This window comes from Thamnophis elegans, chromosome 3 (assembly GCF_009769535.1).
Source record: "Thamnophis elegans isolate rThaEle1 chromosome 3, rThaEle1.pri, whole genome shotgun sequence".
Classification (NCBI taxonomy): domain Eukaryota; kingdom Metazoa; phylum Chordata; class Lepidosauria; order Squamata; family Colubridae; genus Thamnophis; species Thamnophis elegans.
This window is the reverse complement of record NC_045543.1, coordinates 24,277,892-24,300,649: the sequence shown is the minus strand read 5'-3', so window position 1 is coordinate 24,300,649 and position 22,758 is coordinate 24,277,892. Positions and strand designations below refer to the sequence as shown.

The 22,758-nt window shown below is 37.7% G+C and overlaps 1 protein-coding gene across 2 annotated transcripts in view; it reads left to right on the top strand.

Annotated features, from left to right (window-relative positions):
- Window positions 1-20,299, top strand: part of KIF16B (kinesin family member 16B) — a 144,130-nt gene extending 123,831 nt beyond the window's left edge. For both annotated transcript variants that reach the window (XM_032214485.1, XM_032214486.1), the window contains 2 exons: window positions 3,809-3,892; window positions 20,047-20,299. In XM_032214485.1, coding sequence (XP_032070376.1) covers window positions 3,809-3,892; window positions 20,047-20,205 — 243 coding nt within the window. In that variant the 3' untranslated portion in view covers window positions 20,206-20,299. The remainder of the gene's footprint in view (window positions 1-3,808; window positions 3,893-20,046) is intronic.
- Window positions 20,300-22,758: the final 2,459 nt, after the last annotated feature.

Below are 22,758 nucleotides of genomic sequence, written 5' to 3'. Positions count from 1 at the left end.
ACAGCACTTTCTAACTGTTTTACATTGTCAGCATATTTCCACCAATAATCTGGGTCCTCATTTTACCAACTTTGGAAGGCTGAGTCAACCTTGAGCTGGTCAGAATCAAACTCCAGGCTATTGGTAGAGTTTGCCTGCAATACTGTATTCTAACCACTGTGCCACAGATCGATCAGCTAGGTCATATCCTATCTGATGCACAAATGGATATTACTGCCTCAGCATGTAACTATCACAAGTCCTACTGAGAGAAATTGATGCTGAGCATCTATTCTACCTATTCCACCAATTCCAGTGTTGAGTATTTCTCAAGATGACTTTGTTTTTGATGATATGTGACTTCATGCATTCTTTGCCCTCCTACCTTACTTGCTGGATATTCCCCTTTGTCTATATCAGTGGTTCTCAACCTTCCTAATGCTGTGACCCTTTAATACAGTTCCTCATGTTGTGGTGACCCCCAACCATAAAATTATTTTCGTTGCTACTCTATAACTGTAATTTTGCTACTGATATGAATCGTAATGTAAATATCTGATATGCAGGACGTATTTTTATTGTTATAAATTGAACATAATTAAAGCATAGTGATTAATCACAAAAACAATATGCAATTATATATTGTGAAATATTTATTTCTAATTACAAATAAATGAAACTTTGTCTAGTTTAAGAGCAGGCTCCCAGCTCTAAGTGGAAAGAGTGCCTTTCTTTTAAAAAGAAAAAAAGGAAAGAAAAAACAAAACAGCCACCAATTCTTCCTTTCTTTCTCTTTCTCTCTCTCTGTCTCTCTCTCTGTCTCTCTGTCTCTGTCTCTCTCTCTCTCTCTCTCTCTCTCTCTCTCTCTGTCTCTGTCTCTGTCTCTCTCCCTCCCTTCCCCACCTCTCTCTCTGTGGCTCTTTGTCTGTCCCCTCCCTTCCCCTCTCTCTGTGTGTCTCTCTGCCTCTCTCCTCCCTCCCCAATCTCTGTCTCTCTCCCTGTCTGTCTGTCTCTCTCTCTCACTCTCACACAAACAGACACACGCAAATACTGTGGTCACCTCACGTCCTGTTCTTCGGCTGCTGCACAAGCCCACGTGGCGTGCGCTGCCCTCTTCTGACAGTTGCTTCGTTTCCAATGGAGGAGGTGGGGAATGCATGTGTTTCCTCCCTCTGCATGGATTTCCCACTCCCTATTGATCCCGTTGTTGCTGGAGCTGCTTTTGCTGACTCCAGCATGGTGGTGGGACTCTTGCCATCAGTTTAGTGGCCCATCTTCTTTGCTCAGGCGAGCAGAGGAAGAAAGGAGGCTTGTGATAAAGCAGCCCTGCCATCAAGGGCGAAGGGGAGCACCTTCGCCCTCGACGCCCCCTTGCATGCCTCCTTTCTCCACCTGCCCGAACTAGCAAAGAAGGTGGACCACTAAACCGATGGCAAGAGTCCCACCGCCATGCTGGAGTCAGCAAAAGCAGCTCCAGCAATAACGGGACCAACGCTCCCCCGCCGCCCGACACAATCTCCTTTCTTTCTCCATCTGCCGCATTCAAGTCCCCTCCTGTCTTTCGGCATAGGCTCTCTGGAGGGGGAGGGAGGTTCTTTCCAAAGACTGGCTTCTTTCCTTCCATCCTGCGGCTGGAAAACAGACATTTTTACAGTGGCGCAGAAACAGTCCCGGGCAGTCAGTTCCGGCTCTCCCTTCCCCAAGCATGTCCCGTTGCTGCTTGAGCCACTTTGCTGAATCCGGTGCAGCGGCTGGACTCTTGCCATCGCTGAGAGCTTCACTGGCAGCCACTTCTTGCCTTTGGAGAGCTTTGGAAAGCCTCGGAGAGCAGCTTCAGCAGAAGCCTGGGCGACTGAGAAGAATTTCCCATTACGAAGTCTCCAAGGCTGTAACTGTATGGGGTGTGCACGTGGAGCTATGTTTTCCATGGCATGGAGCCGCAGCGACCCTCTGCGCAGCCAACGATGACTCCGGAACCCATCCGCAGGGGATTTTGAGGAACGCGAGGGGAAGTCTAAAGTTTAGAGTTCCGATGGTCTTAGCGACCCCCATGAAAAGGTTGTTCGACCCCCAAAGGGGTCACGACCCACAGGTTGCGAACCGCTGGTCTATATCATCTATATTGGTCTTGAAAACATAATAAATTCAGTCAGAGCTGTACTTAAGTTGCTATACACAAATGGTAACATCTACCATTTTTTACAGATGTAGAACATTCCAAATAAAGTCTGTGTAGAAGCATAACTCATATATGTAAATTAATAGATAACAGTTTAAATATTTTCAGTTAAACAAATGTAAATTGTCCATAACTAATTTTACTTTTCAGAAATATAAATTAACCTGAAATAGGCTGGATAAGAGAGGTTTTGGGTTAAAGTTTTAAAGAAGATTACCCTTTGCCTTGATTTTTTCTACTTTAGTTAATATTATTGTTGTAGCCAATGCTGTTGTTTTGTTTTTCACATTTTTAATAGCAACTTTATATTGTCCTTTGAGGTTCTGGAGAAATTTTGGTAAAGATTGTTTTGTCTTCAGACAAGTAATTGAAGAAATGCTCCAAGTAATAAAGATAAGAGAGTTGTCAAATTTCCAAATCAATAAATGTCTATTGTTTTTCTAACTTAAAAATGGATTTATCTGCATCTTTTACTTTTGAGTTCTAGTACTGCTGCTTTGTGTTCGCTTGTTCAAAAATCTGAAAGTAGGACATTCCTTTCCCACCACCATGTTTAGGTCAAACATAGATTAAGCAGATCTTAACACAGTGTACAGAATAAAATTACATCTGATTTCTTCCCATGTCCGACATGGAAAAATCAAAACATGTAATCTAAACCTAGTGACATAAGGCAAACTAACTCACATTTAAAATGACATTCTTCTATTTTTATTTGTGGCTGTTCCTAAATCAAGTAATGAGAGATATGAAAACACATATGCTTTTCTTTAGCTTTCTTTTCCCAGAAGACTCTGTGGTAGGTAATAAAACACATATTTTGCCCTAAATTGAAAAGGAAGCATACAATATAACTTCAACTGCAGCTACTAGGTGCTTTTTTCTTTTTGGCAATTTGGCTCATTATGTAGGCTCTGCTATACTGATCTGAACTTTTTTCATTCTTATGGGCTGAGCTTATTAATGACCTGGAAATTTCAATGAGCCCCACACAGGTTAATTTATAATTATTGGAATTCATGAAATTATTTAGCCCATTATATGTCAGCATTGTCTGCCAGTCTGCTTCATTAGCTCAAGGTGCAAGGGTTCGATCTCTTTATGACTTGGAAAATACATATTTTACAAATCATCTGTTTTGGTTTGTATTAGATTCTATAATAATTTTCTTGGATTAGACCTTGTTTTGTCTTTCATCAAGACAAGATAATCTCATATTTTAGATCTTAGAGTAAAGGAAGTGGACAAGAACTGTATTGAAGTTGGAAGTACCAAATTGACAGATCTCTTATTTACTTTCCTTGGCTATTTCTCCAGTACTTTATATATTGCATAAAATATATGCTTTTAGAAAAGACTGCAAAACACACCTATTTCAACTTATTTTTGAATTTAAATTTCTAAACTTTATGAAGAGTATTGATCAAAGACTGAAGTAGTAAATGCACCAAGGTTTATTTACTGATTTTCCTCTATTATTTGTTTTTGACTTGTTTTGAAGCTGCTTGGATTTGTGAAGAGAGGACCCACCAATCCAAACTCTGTCTGATTAATAAACCATCTATAAACACATATATCTTATGTTTAGCATTTTTGTTCCATGTTTAAGAAACTTTTCTCAGCTGATTCATCATCTATTGTCTGTTGCAGCTGGCAATGCTAGAATTTCCTCCAAAAAGACTATTTGGAAACAAGGATGAACGTGTTATTGCAGAGCGGCGGAATCACTTAGAGGTAATAGATTTTTTTTTAAATAAAAAAAAAACTTTTTCCGGGTTCTTTTAAGGTTATATTTACACAATTATTCTTGTGATCAATACAAATCATTTCATGTAGTAAAAATTAGATACCCCATGCTTCATTTTAATATGAAAGCTATGTGAGATATATGCACAGGATATAAATCCATGAAAAATATCAAAAAAGATATTGAGCTTATATTGAAATATTTCTTAGAATTCAATAGAAACTATTTCTTTACAGAGCTAAAAGATATGTGCAAGATGAAACTTTAGAGCAGAAAACTATTTGCATTTGTAGGTCTGAATTTTCTTATCATTCTCTCCATTCCTGATATTCAGTAGTGGTACTGTTATGTTGCAAAGTATTCCATTCAATTACAGGAGCAAAATATTAGCAATGTTGGGAAAATCATGGATGGATGGATGGATGGATGGATGGATGGATGGATGGATGGATGGATGATTCTGGATTGTTCACAAATCATTTTAAAAATATAAAAAAGCCAAAAACCAATGCAACAATTTAAAATCAAGGAAGAAGAATATAAAATGATCTTAAACAATCATTAAAATATGTAAAACTAATAGCCAAGATAATTCCATTATTCAGAATATTCAGTTCAGCAATCATTGACTCCACCATATTCTCAGGTCCACCCAGTATAATGTTATCTATACTGACTGTAGTGATGTCACGGTCTCAGCTGAAAATGATTTTAATTGCGTTGATGTAATTATTAATACAATGGGCAGAGCTCTGTTTTTGGGAGAAAAACTGCCATTGTTGGGGCTTACGTTTTATATTTTCCCATTATAAATATATTTCCTCTAATTAGCTTTATTTTATTTTATTTGTGCTACTATATTTTTGCATTTCCTTTTTCAACAAGGTGAGTTCAGACCTGCTATTAGTATTACTATCTATATAGGTTAATGCATATACTAACAATTCATTAGATTTGGAGTATTGTTTTGAATTATATCTTGCCTTTCTGCCCATCTATTTAATTTGCTAATTTGGTAAGAGAGCATAGATATTTTTTTTGTTATAGAGAAAGTCCTTTTCAATAAATAACTACAACAATGAGACCATATTTATAATAGAAGGCTAGGAACTTGATCAAAAAATTATATTATGAATGAAAAACCCTGAAATTAAAAAGTAATGGTGAGGCAGAAGTACTTCCATAGGTTCATCACATGGACAATCCGCCCCCAAAGGTTATTCAAAATGAGTAGTTAGTGATTTCTGATTTGATGCTTTTTCTTCTAAGCAAAAAATCTAAACAGTGAACATTTAATCCCAAGAGTTGCTTTACTTCAATTTGCTTCATTTACTTTCAACAAACATTTTTTAAAAAAAGTATCACACTAATAAGAAGCAATGAGAAGAAAGTATCTGTCAGGGACAAACATCAAAAGAACCTTCTGTCCTCTGGCCAAGATTACATCAAACATTTTATGGTTTCAGAATCTGAATGGAACGCCGTACTGCCAGGGTATTTTTTTATTTATTTAAAGAACTTTCTGAAGTGTTCAACCCTTTAAACTGGATTTCTACCATTATTTCTCCTACCTGCTGTTGCTACTTTCCATCATCTTTTCTTCTTCATGGAAGCTTCATTGCTTTCTTAGCTTCAAACAACCCTGTTTGATGACTGGATTCTCTTACTCTGCCTCCATTCCAGCATTCCTACCACATTTGTAGCAGGAAAGCAGCAGGATGTCTCCACCCCAATCACCCCTATTATCCACATGATAATTAAACAATCAGTTGATGGAGAATTCTGGATGCATATTGGCACAGGGAATAATTCACATTGTGTGAGTTGACATGGCTCCAATGAGAGCAGGGTGGATGTGGAATGCTAACTAAAATCAAGAATTCAGCATTCTGAGATGTTGTTTCTGCCAGTTAATGCAGTCCCGATTGTTTCCATTCCATGGGTAGAGCTGAACCTGAGATTTAGGAGGATGTAATAAAATCAGTGAAGATGAGTAATGACAATTCTTTTTCAATTGATTTTAAAGTTGTGATTAAAAAGTGTTGAGAGAAATGAGCTTAACTGTGCTGGAAAGATTTCTAATAAACAATTGCAGTTTTGCCTTACTGGGGAGAATATACTCCATGTATGACACTGTCATTTATCACAGATCTTGTTTTTCTAGTAGAAATGCTGGGTTTTCACAAAATGTATTTTCATACATTTGATTACTACTATTACAATGGTAACCATAAAAACACCACTATAATGTAACTATAATCGTATAAAAGGTAAACTGTAATGCTGTTTCTGTGGCTATATATAATTTAATTAGAACAGGATAGGATAGGATAGGATAGGATAGGACAGGACAGGATGAGCTACAAAGGACCTTGGAGATCTTCTAGTCTGGCCCCCTGCTCAGGCAGGAGAACCTATACCATTTTAGATAAGTGACTATCTAGACCACGGGTGTCAAACTCAAGGCCCGGGGCCAGATCTGTCCCATGGGGCACTTAGAACTGGCCCATTGGGCCACCCTGGAAACAGCAAAGGACCTTCCCGTGGTGCTTCTACCAGTGAAAATGGGCTCCCGAGCATCATTTTCAGCTGCCACGGCCTCCTGCAACCCTCTGTCTTTGAGCCGGCCACGCCTGCTCAAACTACCGTCAGTCGCCCCGTGTTCAGCAAAGCAAGCCCAGGGAGGTCCTTTGTGAGCAGCCAATCCTAGTGAAGTGAAGCCCCAAAGACCCTTCCACCAATGGTATATCTGCTGCCGCCGCCTCCTCCTCCAACAACACTGCCGGATTTGCCACCCAATGCTGCGGCTGAAGTGAAGCTGCCAAACCTCCCGCTGGCATCCCCACCCATGGCAGTGGCGCCTCCCCCTCCGCTTGGAGCACCTGAGCTGGGCCCCGTGTTACCCCTGCCCCCTCGTCCTCCACTGTGCTTTTGAGGAGCCATGATGCCTTTTTTTTCCTGTGGGGCGGGAGATGGACGGCAGGTGCGGACCGACTGTGGGAGGGGAAAAGGGCGCTGGAGCACTGGCAAAGGTGAAGTGGTGAGAAGAAACCCAACGGTGGCGCCATCACGGGAGCCAGTAGGAAGGGAGCAGGGAAAAAAAGGCCTCATGGCTTCTCAAAAGCACAGCGGAGGAGGAGGCAGCAGCAGGGATAACGCTGTGCCCAGCTCAGGTGCTCTGAGTGGAGGGGCAGGCGCTGCTACAGGTGGTGGTGCCAGCAGGAGCTTTGGCGGCTTCACCTCAGTCGCAGCGCCGGGCAGCAAATGTGGTGCTGTTGGAGGAGGAGGAGGAGGTGGCAGCAGTTATTCTGGTGGCGTCGGGAGCTTGGCATCTTCAATGGCAGCTCTGCCCCCGGTGAAAAACCCGAAGATGAAGCAGATCCTGGCTGATGACGTCGCCGCAGCTGTGGCACCGAGGCGAAAGAGCAACACAACTGGAAGAGGAATTCTGGGAGTTGAAGTCCACAAGTCTTAAAGCTGTCAGGTTTGAAGACCTCTGGGGTATTTTTTCTAAAGGGTTAGGGGTGCAAGGATCTTGTAACTTGTTAGCTTTAAGACTTGCGTGCTTCAAATGCCAGAGTTTCTGAGCCAACATTTTGGTTGCTAAACAGGAGCGTTGTTAAGTGATACTGATATTATATAACACTTTTAATTAAGCGAGTACCTTGAATAAACATAACTTTGAGTTTCAAATAATACTGATTTCGTTGTTGTCTTAGGTGACATCTGTGAAAAACATTCATGTACTCAGGCATGAAAATGTGCCGCTCAAACACTATACTTTTCTGCTCACACTGAAAAGTTAGAGGGAACATTGGTAGGTAGGTAGGTAAGTAAGTAGATAAAGGGATAGAGAGAGAGAGAAAGAGAGAGAGAGAGAGAGAGAGAGAGAGAAATATAGTAGGTAGGAAGGGAGAGAGAGTAGGTAGGTAGGTAGGTAGAGGGATAGAGAAAGAGAAAGAGAGAGAGAAATACAGTAGATAGGTAGGGAGAGAGAGAATAGGTAGGTAGGTAGGTAGGTAGGTAGGTAGGTAGGTAGGTAGATGGAGGGATAGAGAGAGAGCGAAATACAGTAGATAGGTATTTATGGAGAGAGAAAGTAGGTAGGTAAATGTTTCTAGGTGTATTTGTCCATGTGCTGGAGAAGGAAATTGCTGACAAACCTTAAGTCTTTGTTTCTGCTGGCACAGCACTTTATCAATGTAATTCTCATCAGTTAAAGAGCTTTCAAAAAGGGGGGGGTTGCACTCTGCAAACCTCTGAAAAACGGCCTGTTTTTTTGTTTTTTTTGCAAAAATGGGCCCATTTTTTTCAAATAAAAGGCATGAATAGCCTTGGTGGGGTTTGCACAGAGCTTCTGGTGGGCGGAGGGGAAGCAAAAACCGCAAAAACGCGCCTGTTTTTTGTCAAAGAAATTGCATGCATAGCCTTAGGGAGGCTTATAGAGTGCTGGGGGGGGGGGCAAAAAAGGCCCAATTTTTGCTCATTTCTGCCCTCCCCAGCTCCCAGGAGCTCTCTGAAAGCCTTCATAAGGCTATGCATGCCCATTTTGGTGAAGGGGCGGGGCTTCAGGAGGCAAAAAATGCTGTATTCGATATATAAGACGCACCCAGATTTTCAGCCTCTTTTTTGAGGAAAAAAGGTGCTTCTTATACTCCGAAAAATACAGTACACGTTTATCAAGAGTATATGGCAAAGAGACATACCAATTCATACTGGTTCATTCATTGCTTTTTGAAATGTAGATAACGTCTGTTCATTATTGGTTTTTACTTTTAAAACCAAGCTTTGCCAAAGGTTTTTTAAGCAGAATTTCCAGCTAAAACTCCAGCCCAAATGTCCTTCCCTGTGTTAACATCTCGAAGCCAAGTTAATTGCTTGAATTTTAGATCTAACAGTTTAGTATATATCTTGATTGTATGTGTAAATTCACTATGCTATAAGCAGCTATCGTGTCAATCTAAGTAATAGGCCAGGAAAAGATTTCTTTGTTGAGTCAGCAGGCAGCTGCTGAAATATTAGCTCTACTTGTCACCTGGAGGAATAACCTAAAAGGGCAATAGCTTGCTGTAAAATTTTATCACTGAACTGTAATCAAGTATTTCTGGAGTATGAAAAATATCTACTATTTAGCATTAACAGAGGCTAGATATTTACATTCAACTGATGTAGAGAAAAATAAGGAAGAATAGGCTTGTCACTTTGACCTCTGTGTGTGTGTATCTGTGCATGTGTGGGTACACATCCCCCAATCAGGTTCAACCCTACTGGACAAGTCTCATTAGAGGAGTTAAATGAAGAGTGTGTCTCCCATGAACAATGTGGTGAGACATAATTTACAGAAACCCTTCCCACATCACTCATCACCTGGATCAACGAGGTGTTAGATTCTTGATGACAAATGGGCTATATAACTCCAAGACTGTTGACTGAACAACCAAGGCCAACAGCTGTAGGATTATAGAAAGAAAAGTTGTTTACACATTACAAATATATAAAGTTTGAAATCAAAATCCAACAAGAAAATGATATCTGAAAAGAATTTACGAGTTCAAGAAAGAACAAATTCCAGAATTGGAAATAACAGAGGCTAGCAGATCAACATTGCTGAAGACATGACTATGGGATATAATAGCTCATGGTTTGTTTGTTTTTTTAAAAAGAGACTCATAAATCCATAACTTAGCCTCCAACATAAGTGACAACATTTAAACATAGGATTACCAGTTCCAACAAGACTAAGCCAGCTGTTAATTTAGTGGTTTATGATAGCCTATTCCACAGTAAACCTCTAAATTATTTATTCAGTAGTTTAAGTATGCAATTTTAACTTTACAGTGGGCCTTCCTTGATTAAATCTGTCTTGACTGACACAGCCAAGGATTTTGTTGATTAAAGTAATGAATAGAAGTTAATGTTTACCCATTCATGGCATTTGATAACTATAAATAGGGAAATGCCATCATTATTTGCCTGTTTCTAAAACCCTGTGGGATTTTAAAGGGGGAAAAAGGATGCCAACATTTAATTTTAAAATTACTTCTTTTGGAAAGGAATTACTTGCTAAGTATGTATTAATATGAAATGCGCTGACACCTGAATGCATTTTTCTTTGATAAATCAGCAACAATAACTTAACCACCACTTAGCAGCCATAGCAAATGCAAATATTTGGAGAAGAGCTACACAGAAGGGTTCAACCACTGCTTTTACACAAGTTGCATGAAATGGCTATTACATTCGGTACAAGAAAAGTAGAAGCAACTTTGGACTGAAAAGAATTAAGGGAATTTTTAACTCTATAATTGAGTTTTATCCAAAGCTGAGTACTTAGAACAGGGGTTGGCAATTAATTTTTCTAAGGGACCACATGAGAAACAGAGACTGTTATGGAAGGCCACTATCCCCGCCACCAGTGCAAGCCAGACTGGGACTGCCCACACGGCATAAAATCCTCAGGTCTGCCCTAAAAACACTATTGAATCCTCCTATAAAACTCGACAAAAAATAATAAAATTGTATGAGACAAAAGTGTGGTAATTATAGATAGTAACATAATAGATGGTCTTAATGAAGGATGGTTACAGAAATGAATGAAAATTTTTATTGTCAGAATCTAATTCTGATAAAGTCCTATAAATAAATTTGCCAATGGATTCGGTAAAAAGGAATCCTGGTGCCTTTTTATAGTTAGGATTAAATGTAAATATTTTTTTAAAAAATGAAGCTTCTGTCACTTAACACAGTTCTGCGACTAAAAAGCTGTTTGATTATTTTCATCTAATTTCCATGTATTTTGGTGTGCTGAAAACAAATAAAATATTGCAAAAACTCCTAGACATCATGATTTACCACAACATGCAAAATTGTCTTCAAATTTATCATTTTTTAAAATTTTTGGTATTTTTTTTATATTTGGTTTTTAACCAAATTTAAAGTCCAAATTACTATTAATTAATTCACATAAGTGCATTTAAGATATAAAATGCCCCCAAAACCTTAAAGGGTTTGTCTGAGTTATGTAAAAAAAAATAGCACTGTAAATCTGATGGTCAGCAATATATACATAAGCTAAGCAAGTTTTAAGTCTGTGCTGTAATGATGGAAGGGGTTAATCTTTCCTGAAGAATCCAGTGGGAGGGAGACACAGAGCAGATAGCAGATCTCCGGTCAGTGCAGAGGGCGTGGCCAGCACTGTGACGTCTCATGTCTCTCATCATCAGGTTCTTGGTTCTAAGCTGTTCATACTTTTTCATCACAATTCATGTTAGCTCGTCATTCTTCAACCATTATGTTATGGCTCTGCGAAAGTATATTAATTTGCCAGTCAGTTTCTGTTTCATCTGTGGTGAATATACAGTGTTGAAGCAACAGCAGAATATTACAGACTTTGTGAAAAAAAGTATACTTTGCATACTTTGGACTAAAAATTGGAGATCAAGATAAAGTTTGGGCGCCTCATAAAGTGTGCAAATGGTGTGTTGAGGATCTCCGAAACTGGTTCAAGGGTAAGAAAAAATCTTTCCGTTATGGGATTACTATGGTATGGCGAGAGCAAAAGAACCATAGTGATGACTGTTACTTTTGTTCATGCGATGTGAAAGGATTTAATTCCAAATGGAAGCATTCCATTTCATACCCCAATCTTCACTCAGCAATTCGTCCCATCCCCCATGGCACAGATATACCAGTACCCAAGCCCCCTGCTATCTTGGAAGAGATACCTAGCTCCGATGAAGGTGAAGTCATACCTGAACCAGATGACGAATCAAGTTCTGACTCTGAAGATGATACAAGACCAAAATTGTTTTCTCAGGAGGAGATGAATGATTTGGTAAGAGACTTGAATCTTCCCAAAGATGCCTTTGAGTTACTCAGATCAAAATTGTATTTGTATCTGTATGTTCTACGCTTAAAAAAAATGTATAACTAATGAATGCCGATACAAATGGCTGTATATTTACTTTATATTGTTATGTATGTTTTGTCTTTTCTTATGTTGTTGTATTTTTCTTTCTGTTTTTAAAGGTAATTATGTTTAATAAAAACTATATTAAAAAAAAAAAAAAGGCTGAAAAGCAGGAATTTATTGTTGCCAGGAATGTCATCTTCATGGTTCAGACATCGTCAAAAGGAATTTGTTCCTTCTTCCAGGAAGACAAGTTGGTTTATTGCATCAATGTCTAAGGTCTGATGGGTCAATTTAAAATCCAATATGATTTAGAGCAATGGCGTCTTTTTATAGATTCTTCAAAAAGAAGTCTCAAAGCAGTTTTACTCCACAACGGTTTTTACGCTTCCATACCTGTAGGTCATTCCGTACACTTGAAGGAAACCTACGAGAACTTGGAATTGGTTCTTTGTAAACTTAAATATGAAGACCATGGTTGGCAAGTGTGTGGGGACTTGAAGGTCTTGTTGCTCGGGCAACAAACTGGGTATACCAAATATCCTTGTTTTCTGTGTTTATGGGACAGTCGAGACTGACAAAATCACTGGACCAAGAAGAGTTGGCAGCCAAGGGTGCTAACAGTCGGTGAAAAAAATGTCCTTTGAGAAACTTTGGTACCTTCCCATAAAGTTCTTCTACCACCTCTCCACATAAAATTGGGATTCATGAAGCAATTCGTAAAATCACTTCCAAGAGATGGAGAATGCTTCAAATACTTGATCACCAAGTTTCCATGCCTGTCGGAGGCAAAATTGAAGGAAGGTGTGTTCGTTGGACCAGACATTAGAAGGCTTATAGTTGATCAAGAGTTTGTCAATACCATGATGGATCCTCAAAAAGAAGGGTGGATTGCATTTAAAGAAGTTGTACAGAAATTAAGAGGCAATAACAAAGATCCTCACTACAAAAAGATCGTCGGAAGAATGTTGAAAGCATTTCAAGCTTTAGGTTGCCTGATGAGTTTGAAAGTGCATTTCCTCCAGTCCCATCTTGACTACTTTCCTGAAAATTTGGGAGCTGTGAGTGAGGAACAAGGTGAACGGTTCCACCCAGACATTAAAGAGATGGAAAGGAGATACCAGGGAAAATGGAGCATTACAATGATGGCAGACTACTGTTGGATGCTTCAGAGAGACATTCCAGATGCTACTCACAAGCGTAAATGCACCAAGAGGAGCCTCACAAGGAAAAAGAATAGAGTTTAGTGTGTGTAGGTGAGCTCATTTCAGTTCAAAAAAGGATTTTCATGAAAATATTGTAATAAAACTTTAATTTTATAAGTCTATTTCCATTTATTTTGAGGTATTGCCTTATTTAACATAGTTACCTAAATTGTCAGGAAACATGATGTCCTATGACAAAAACCACCAAAAAACATAAAGATTACATGGAATAACCAAAACAGCTCTCGAAAAAATTTTTTTGCAGACCTATAATTAGGGACATCATGTGAATCTTTCTTATGTCTTAGCTCTATAAATCAGGATTTTTAAGGACTAAGTAGAAGAAGGAAGAAGTCTTAGAAAATAGTTACAAGTGTGTGTTTTTTCCTGGTAGAAGTTTATCAAATTTTTATGTTTCCTGACTTGGACTGAAATAATAAAATACATTTATTTTACAGTTACAACACCTAAGGGAGAGAGGAATGCTAAGAGTAAGATGAATTGCCACCCTAATACAATGAGTCTACTGTTGCTTTATATAAATGAGCTGGGAAAAATATTCTCCTGTAGCTTAATGTGCCGCTAACAATGACTGAATCCAGCATACTAACAATACCATTTTGATTTAAAAAATAGCCTTAATCTAATAGTGTGTGACATTTACATCTAAAATTTATTTAGCCACCCAACAAATGGCTTGAGAAGAAGTTCTAGAAGAGTAAACCACTTTGATCTCTGTAGAAGACACAGTAGAGTAGAATAGAATATGAACCAGTGGCTAAAAAGACTCACACTATATATAAAGACAGTGGGTATTTCTGACCTTGAGAATTCTTAATGATAAAATGTAAAACTGAAGACTACTGTGATGAAAGTACTGGATTATTTGCATCCATCAGTGTTACGATAATAGCTCTATTGTAGGTATGTGCAGCAAGTAGGCATATATTCTTGTTTCAAACCCAGAACTTATAGTCCTGTTCCAGCAGTTCTGCTGAAGTGTTTTGGGTCAGATTTGATTCAGTAAAGCTGAAAACTGAACCACTTTGGTTGCCCTTCCCTCAGGTACTAATACGGCTGCTTTATCTAACAGTGCGACTCACCCTACCAACGCAGATACTCTCCCTTCAGAACACCTTCCTCCCTTTCCTCAATCACCATTCCTCCTGTTGCTACTACCAATTTCCCAATATCCTGCCAGTCCACCTGTTACACCCCTGTACTCACGACATATTCCCTCCCTCTACTTCATCAATATCAACCTGTTGTGGTCCACCGGTGGCCTGCAGAGCTGGCAGCAGATTCGGACAGTGAGGAGGTTGGGGAAGAACATGGGCCAGTCCTAGAATCTGAGGAAGGCTCAGATGAAGGCTCTGTATCGGAAGCAGAGAGGAGGGACAGGGCCATCTGGAAGTTATGTGCTGCTTCCGGAGCCTCCAGAGTCAGACATCAGTGAGGCAGAGGAACAGGGGAGTCTGTTCCCAGTGTGCACATGCACAGAGCTGCCAGAAGGCAAGAATATTTAAGACAAAATGAACAACTCCAAAAGGTTTGGAGGTGATTGGTCTCTCCCATAGGACATAAAGGAGGAGCAAAAGCACATGAGTCTTTGCAGGAAGCAACTTTGGTTGTGCTGGTTGGTTTAAATTCTGAAGCTCCATTTTGACTCTGGTCCATGTGGCCTTGTAAGCTAATTGCCCATTAGGTCTTTGGCAGCGTTTCAAGGAAGATAAAGGTGGGTGGTTATCAGCCTTATTCCGAAAGACTTTGGCAGACTACTGTCTGACTCTTTACAAACTGTTTGGGACTCATTACGGGCTGTGAATGAACATAATTCACAGCCTTTGAAATAAAAAGAAGATTTTGGGATTAAGCATGTGCTTTTTACTGTATCAGGAAGCCCAGGTCAGAACACCACCTGTGTAAAACAGTCCATGCTATATTAGAAGATGGTGTTCTTCTTTTTCTAAGAACCCGACTGTTGAATTTATATAAAAACTGAACAGTAGTAGAGCAAGGATACATTCTTGTTTCATTCCCTTTCTAATTACATCCATGCTGCATCATGTCATTTTGTAATCCATACATGAATGGAAGGAGGTAGCTATCCAATATCTGTATCCACTGATGGTGAGTCAAAAGCTTCCTTAAATTCTAAGAAAGCAACATTTACAACTGCTTTGAGTATTTTAGTTTAGATGATAAAGTATTAAACCTTGATCCAAAGTGAGTTGCCTGCTCTAAAGCCAGTTTGCTATCTGTCAAAATAATCTTCCCTTTCAATCAGTCTAGCAGTATCCAATGCAAATGCTCAGTGGTGCTTTATGCAAAAGTGCTAACTTAGGAAAAGCTGTCCCAAGTTCCCAGTGAAATATCATTTTAAAAAGAATTTTGAAGAAAATGATCCAATATCCAGATACTTAAATTTTGCAAGAATAAAGGCACTACTGTTAGCCTTACTTTTACAGTTGAGATGTAGGCTGTGTTGTTGTGTTTCTTTCTGTCCTTCAAATGAGTTTTTGGAAGGTTTCTAAATATTTATTTTTTATCATAGTTTGTTAATCTTTAAAATAGAAATACGATATATCTTGTATACTAGACTTGTAAAATATATGTTGTAGTTTGAGTTAGAAAATATACATCTTATTGGACAAAAAAATACCATCCAATTTTTCTATTAATTACTCTTGTCAGCTTCCGTTATGCTTTTGTACTGAGTTTGTATGTACCAAGTTTTCAGCTAAAGCTCACAACTCATGTATATCAATGACAGGAATGCTCAAGTATAGAAAGAAGATGCATTTCGTCTTGTCCCTTTTCAGAGCCAACTTATCAATCATCACTCAGTTTTTTATTTCACTCAAGGAAGTGAAGGGTGATGCATGTCAAGCATTTGGGCTAGCTGTTTGTCGAAGCCATATCAGAAATTGACACCCTGTCACTGCTAACCTAGAGACGTGTAGTAAATTCAATTCCTCTGTTGTTTCCTGTGAATAGTTTTTGACAAGACTTGTTTTGACTATTGCTCAGGAGAAAAGATTGATTTCCTTCACTACCAAGACCTATTTTGTTCTTTTTTAATATGCCCTTATACATTCAAAAAGCTCACAGAAGTGCAGAAACTATAAATCATAGATTTTACTCTCCAGAACAGGTGAAAGAGTAAGGGATTTTTCTCTCTATTGGCAGCAAATAACCTTATTTTTAATGTGTAAACATTAGAAAGATCATTACGTTCTATGGATTCCAAATGGATTTCATGCATTAAGATATAATAGGAAGCATTATTGGAAATGATTATTGCAGGTTGAACTTGACTAGCTGGGACAGTTAATTTGATGGATGACATTCAGTATAATGTTTATACCACCAGATTTCCATTGGAAAACTCTTAGTAATAAATGATGCACAAAACATTAATAATATAGTGTTTTTGCTATTGTAGCTTGAGAACAGCAATTTACTTATGGACAATGGCTTTATCCCAGTTCTATTCATTTTCTGTTGCAGCCCAACGAACATTTCAGATAGCTGTTTCATTTTTGTTTGTTTTTTTTTGGTTAGTTTTTAAGTGACAACAGGAACTTTTGTATACACAGATTACAGTAATCACAATAAATGCAAAATATCTTTAAGAAATCTAAAATTTGCTTAAATTTGCTTAACTTAAAGCTTGGTGAAAATAAAATCTTTGGAGGACAATGGGAATAGTTTATAATTTGTATTATCATAGGAGACATTAAACAAATTTCAAGAAATTAGGGGTTTTAATTGCATCATAATATAGTAATTACAGTTTTATGAATTTTTATTGTATTCTCTGGTCTAAGGGCCATAATAAAATTTAATTTGATTGTGTCATAAATCTTTTAGTACCAAAAAAAAATGTTTCATTGTATCATGCATTTGGACAGTACCCAATACTTTCATTAATTGCACTTAGATATCATAATGTTTTTACTAAGAATTTTGACAAAAACTTTATGGGTCAATTTATCAATTGTTTCTTGTGGTCCTAACTTTCTTATTTGTTACCTGGTAAAAACTGAGATTTCCAGTAGGAACGTGAGTTGTTATTTTTCTTAATTGTTTTTTTATTATATAAGATGGATACAGAAGCTATAATAAGCATCCAGTGATGCACAAGATGTGAATGTAGCACCATCCAATAGTAAGATGTGTGACCTCTTAGATTTACAATCTGTATATGTATCACAATGATGATGTGCAAGCCTGTCTTAAGATATTAAAGTAAAAGCAATAAAAATAGAAATAAAAATTTCTGTAATGCATAAAGCTACCTATAACATAGTAGTGGCAGCAAGAAAAGAGTATCATATGGGTTTTTATTGTGATTAAAGAAACAGATTTCTGATGGTCTATAAACATATGACATTCAGGAAAAGGTCTGATATGCATCTGCTGTGGATATTGGAAATTTTTTTAGAAACTCTGGTTCATTTTCCAGCATCTTAGAAACTATAGTGTTTGAAGCTTCTAAATTGCAGTTTTCTTACAGCTGATAATGGTATGGCAAAAAAGAAATAAATGTGATGTGCCATAAAGAACCTAGAAATTCCTAGCATCTCCAATACCACAGACATATTTTGTATGAGGATAACCTTGCTATATAATTAACTTAAAGATTCAAAATAAGGAAAGATTCCATTTGATATAGCTCTGCTAAAAATACTTTAAAAATTATAAAATACTCTTACCCTATCCAAAATAACACTACCATCTTAAAAGTAAATTATGCTTACCTTTAAACAATAGTATGCAAATAAAAATATTAAGTTCTACAAATAATCAAATATGTTTAAAAGGCAACTTCTCTTAGTGCTACAAGTGGAATAAAAGTCCTTACTAATTTTGGCAGAAGTTATTCTGCCAATCGCCATGGGAAAAGTACAAGGAAATTTCCTAGTAATTGAAGGATTCCTTTAAATGCAACTTTTAAATGTGTAATATTATAGATTCATATTTCTTTATTATCATAAAGCCTTAGATTTTGGTTTGGTTGCTATAGCATGTGATGTTATTGAGTGGTAATTATCTAGAGCAAACATACGTTTTCAAACTTATGCAAATATTATTTAATATTTAACAAATGCAGCATTTATTATATAAACATATTGGGAAAACTAATGAATCATTAAGATTTGAAATACTTAAAAAACTTTTTCAAAATATGCACATGTGTTTGGATATGCCACTGAAAAAAATTAATTTTGGCCCTACGTGGAAATGGGAAAGCATATTAAATACTTTTCTAAATGCCTCTGAACATCATTTTTTAGTTTATAATTTTTAGAGATATTTGGCAGCAGTATTATTTATTCTTATTTTGCCTCAGCATTAAATCTGTACAACTAGAAATAATACAATTAAGCTATTTAGATCTATATCATATTTGTGTGTGTGTGTGTGTGTATACACACATATATATGTGACATTGTAACCAATTTAACAAATAAGCTTCTACTAGCAAGCTAAATTAATTTAGATTGTATGTGTACCTCTATAGAACATACAATAAGAATATTCTTTTTAAAAAAAAAAAAACAACCTGTAGCTTACCATTCCAAACATTATGAATTATGAACTACAGTGCTTTTTTATGATTTCTTAAAAATACTGCGGGGAAAGCAAAAAGAGCATGGTAATGGGAGACAGAACCATCACTTTTCCCCTACACAATTTTTCCAAATAATTTGACCAACACTGATCTTGTTTCCTGTTAGTGAAGACATAATAACTAACATAACACAGCTGATACACTTTATGTGTTCCCATAGGTTTTTGTTGGGTTGTTTTTTCATCTTTTTGTATTTCATTTCATTTTTATTACCCTTCCCACCCTCCCACCCTAGAATCTCAAAACAACTCTTGCCAGTTTACAGTATAAAACAATGAAACTTAATAAAAAGCATAAAATCAAAATAATTAATCAGTGAAAAACTCAGTAATGACATCAGTACAGTGGTGTCCACTCTTTCCCCAAATGCCCTTTAGAAAAACCCAATTGTTCATAGCTTCTGGAAGACCAACAAGGACTAGGATTAGCCTAATTTTTTCAACAATAGTTGACCTTTATTGTAAACTCTTCACATTATGTATAATTTGCCCCTTATTTGCCAAGATGTTCTAGCATATGCTGAAATGTAATGATATTCAGACACTATTAGGTAGGACTATGCAGTACTTCAGAACCCATTTCCAAAAAGTATTTCCGAATGCAGAGAATATCTTCATATTGCTTATCTGTGGTAGGTCTAAGACAAATCACTGTGGCCAACTTGTCCCAGCCAATTCGCTGCATCACAATTCAATGCAGGATAATTTAAGAGAGGGACAAGTGAATAAGGGCCTTGTCTTACTTTAGGTTTGAATTTTCTCAAGTTAGAAGTCCTTGAGGCTAGAAGTCCTCGAGGCTAGTCCTCGAGGCTCTACTTCCCTTGAGTTATCCCGCACTGAATTGTCCCACAGTGAGTTGTCCTGTGGCAAGTCAGCCGCAGCAAGTTGTCATACAGCAAGTCAGCTAGGGCAAGAGAGTCACAACACGTCCCATTCCAATCCATGACATCTTCATATGTGTCTTTCTGAGATCACACAATTGCATCCATGCTCCTGCGCTCTTGAGAGCCTGAATCCGAGGTGCTATATAACTCTGCTTTTTAGACAAAATCAGAGGCCACACCAATTTTGTTTCTTTGAATCATTGACCCCATAGATATAAGAATTCACTTCCTATCACAAACTGCATTTCAGATTTCATTCACTTTCAGGAGCAGAAGGAGATCTTGCTCTACATTTTTAAAGAAAAAAAGTGTGTAGACTTCATCGACAGCTCACTGCATACTAAGTCTTAAGTTGTCTAGATTTTGCAACCAATTCACATGTAAAGGTGTCATATTTCTGTCTTTATTTTCCAGTGTTTCAAATAAAAACAATGTTGAGTAATATATGTACTGTTAATTATGCAACATTAATGTAACTGTTGTCCTGTTTTACTTTTCTTTTCCAGAAATACCTCAGAGACTTCTTCGATGCAATGCTTAATTCTCCATCATCTCCACTATATGTAAATAAAGAGGGCTTGATCCTGTCCAAACATGACATTTGTGAATTCTCTTCATTCTTTAAGAAAGGTGTATTTGACTACAGCAGCTATGGCACCGGTTAATTTTTGAGAGCCTTGCTTCCTATTAGAAAATAAACTCACCTGTCTTTTTGTATGCTACCCAATGTCAGAAAATAAAAAAAGTGGGGAAAAACTGGATAACTTGCATAAATACTCCTTGTCAAATCAACCTTTTCCATCTAAAACTTAACTCATTTTCTGCCAAAGAAAATGAAAAAAACGGTTTTGCTACTGCACGTTGGTTGAAGAAATAGCTAAAGAAAACTTCTCAGGCTGTTTGGATCCACTCAACAGCTGACGTTCCTTATAATTATTTTCATACCTTTTCTTGCAGCTTTCTTTTTCTACTTGACTGTTCTTAGCAAGCAACTTTTTCCTGAAGTAGGTTTCTTGGAGTAAACAAATTCTTCCAGAATTTTTTGTATTAGATCAGCGCACTGTTATTGTGAATTGCACTTTATCATTTTGATCATACTACTTTCATCTTTGGTATATTGGTTGAAATTTGAACATTGATAAAATATATATGCACAGACTTAAAATCCTGAAGTCTTCCGCACTAAGCTAAACAGAATTGTTTGCTGAACAATTGAAATAGATGAGATCAAGCTTCTTTTCACATTTTCTAATTATGTAGACTGTTACTCTGTGTTACGTTTCAAACAAGTTCCTGGTGCACTATTAAAAAGGCAGTGTGTATTATGATTTTTGAAAACAATTTTCCCCATAAATGTATAACCGTTTCTCGTTAGCAGATTCTTTGTTGCAAAATATGAATTACATTTTTAATGTGCTTTAAAAGTACTCAGGGCTTATTTAAGATAGGACATTTAGAAAGGCAGCTGTATTCATTTTGCAGAAATATAAATTGAAAAAAAATGCTGTGATGTACAATAGAGACAATAATAAAAGACTGAGAAAAGCAAATCATTTTGATTCTAACTTGTTTTGAGGACTGTTATGCCCATTGGAGAACACTTTCATGGAGTACAGAGCAGAGGTTAATGAATTGTAGGTGTTCAGCAACAAGCCTTTAGGGTTTTATATTCAGAAGTTGATCTTGATTGTATTAATTATTTTTCTGCTTTATGTTAATAGACGTTTATTCCAGAGTTGTATAAACAGTAATCATAGGAGTTGTCCTCAAAGGGGTTTCAGAAATACTTTGTTTCAAAAGCTGATCTGAGTGAATCAGCGGGATGACTTTTTAAGACAAAGCCACTGTATTATAACAGAATAACTACTTTTTAAGTAGTTATTTAAGATTAATATTAAACATATTAATCTCCAACGGATTCTAAAGAAAAACAATTACCAACCTAATCCAAAGGGAGACTCCCCCCAAAAAACCAAGACACAGAACAGGACAACGGCATTGCCCTCCTCCCTTACATCAAAGGCACCACAGATAAAATCAGCAAAATTCTCCACAAACACAATATCAAGACAGCCTTCAACACTGACCAAAAAATAGCCAACATCTTAAGAAACCCCAAAGACAAAATCCAGCTAGAAAACCAAGGAGTCTACAAAATACCATGCAAAATCTGCCCTGCAACATACATAGGACAAACGAACAGGAGAATAAATGCACGCATCGCAGAACACAAGAACGCAGTAAGAAAAAAAAGAAAAAACTTCCTCCCTTTTCCAGCACCTTAAAGCTACAGGACATGAAATTAATTTTGAAGGAACCAGGTGAATCTTCAAAACAGAACACTTCAACGAGAGAATAATTATGGAAGCTATCGAAATAGAGAAACCCCCACAACATGAATAAACATGACAATACCTCCCGCCTACCAGACATCTGGAAACCAGCCCTAGTCAACAAACGTTGCCCCACCCTTCACCCAGGCCATTACAACACGAAACAACAAGAGACACACAGCCAGCACCAATCTACCAATCATGATACAACCACACAACCAATCATTCCACTTATTGAAACTAAGCCAGCACTCCACACACCCCCACCAAGATTTATAGAAAGATGGCATCTCCGATCACACTTTAAGCCCAAAACCCAGCCTGAAGATGGTGAGTGAGACCTCGCTGAAACTTTTCCAAGACAATCTCAATCTTACACGGGAAAAGACCCGAATACAACAAGACCAGCATACCTACACCCGTGAAAATCTACGAAAACAAATACACACACACACACACACACACACACACAGTATATATAATATAATGAAGATGTGTTCAACAGCTTTGGGGGCACTTCTCCCCATTTCCAGGAGGCACCATCCCATGCATTCTCCCCAACCAGCACCCCTACCATGTGCCTTCCCCAGCCCATGTGGCACCAGTGTGAGACCCACACCCTTCCTGACCCACAGCACCACTATCCTGTGTACCATCCCTGACTTGCACACTCCCCAATACCCTTGCACATTCCCGAGCACTCCCAGGCGCCTCTTGCACACTCCCAAGCACTTCCAGACACACTTTCTAACTCAAACCACCATCCCACATGCCATCCTCAACTAGCATAGCACCTTGTACGCATTCATGAGATCCTCATGCATTCTTCTTGACCACCACTTCCATAATTCTACCAAGCTGTACAGGACTATACCAATTGTGCAC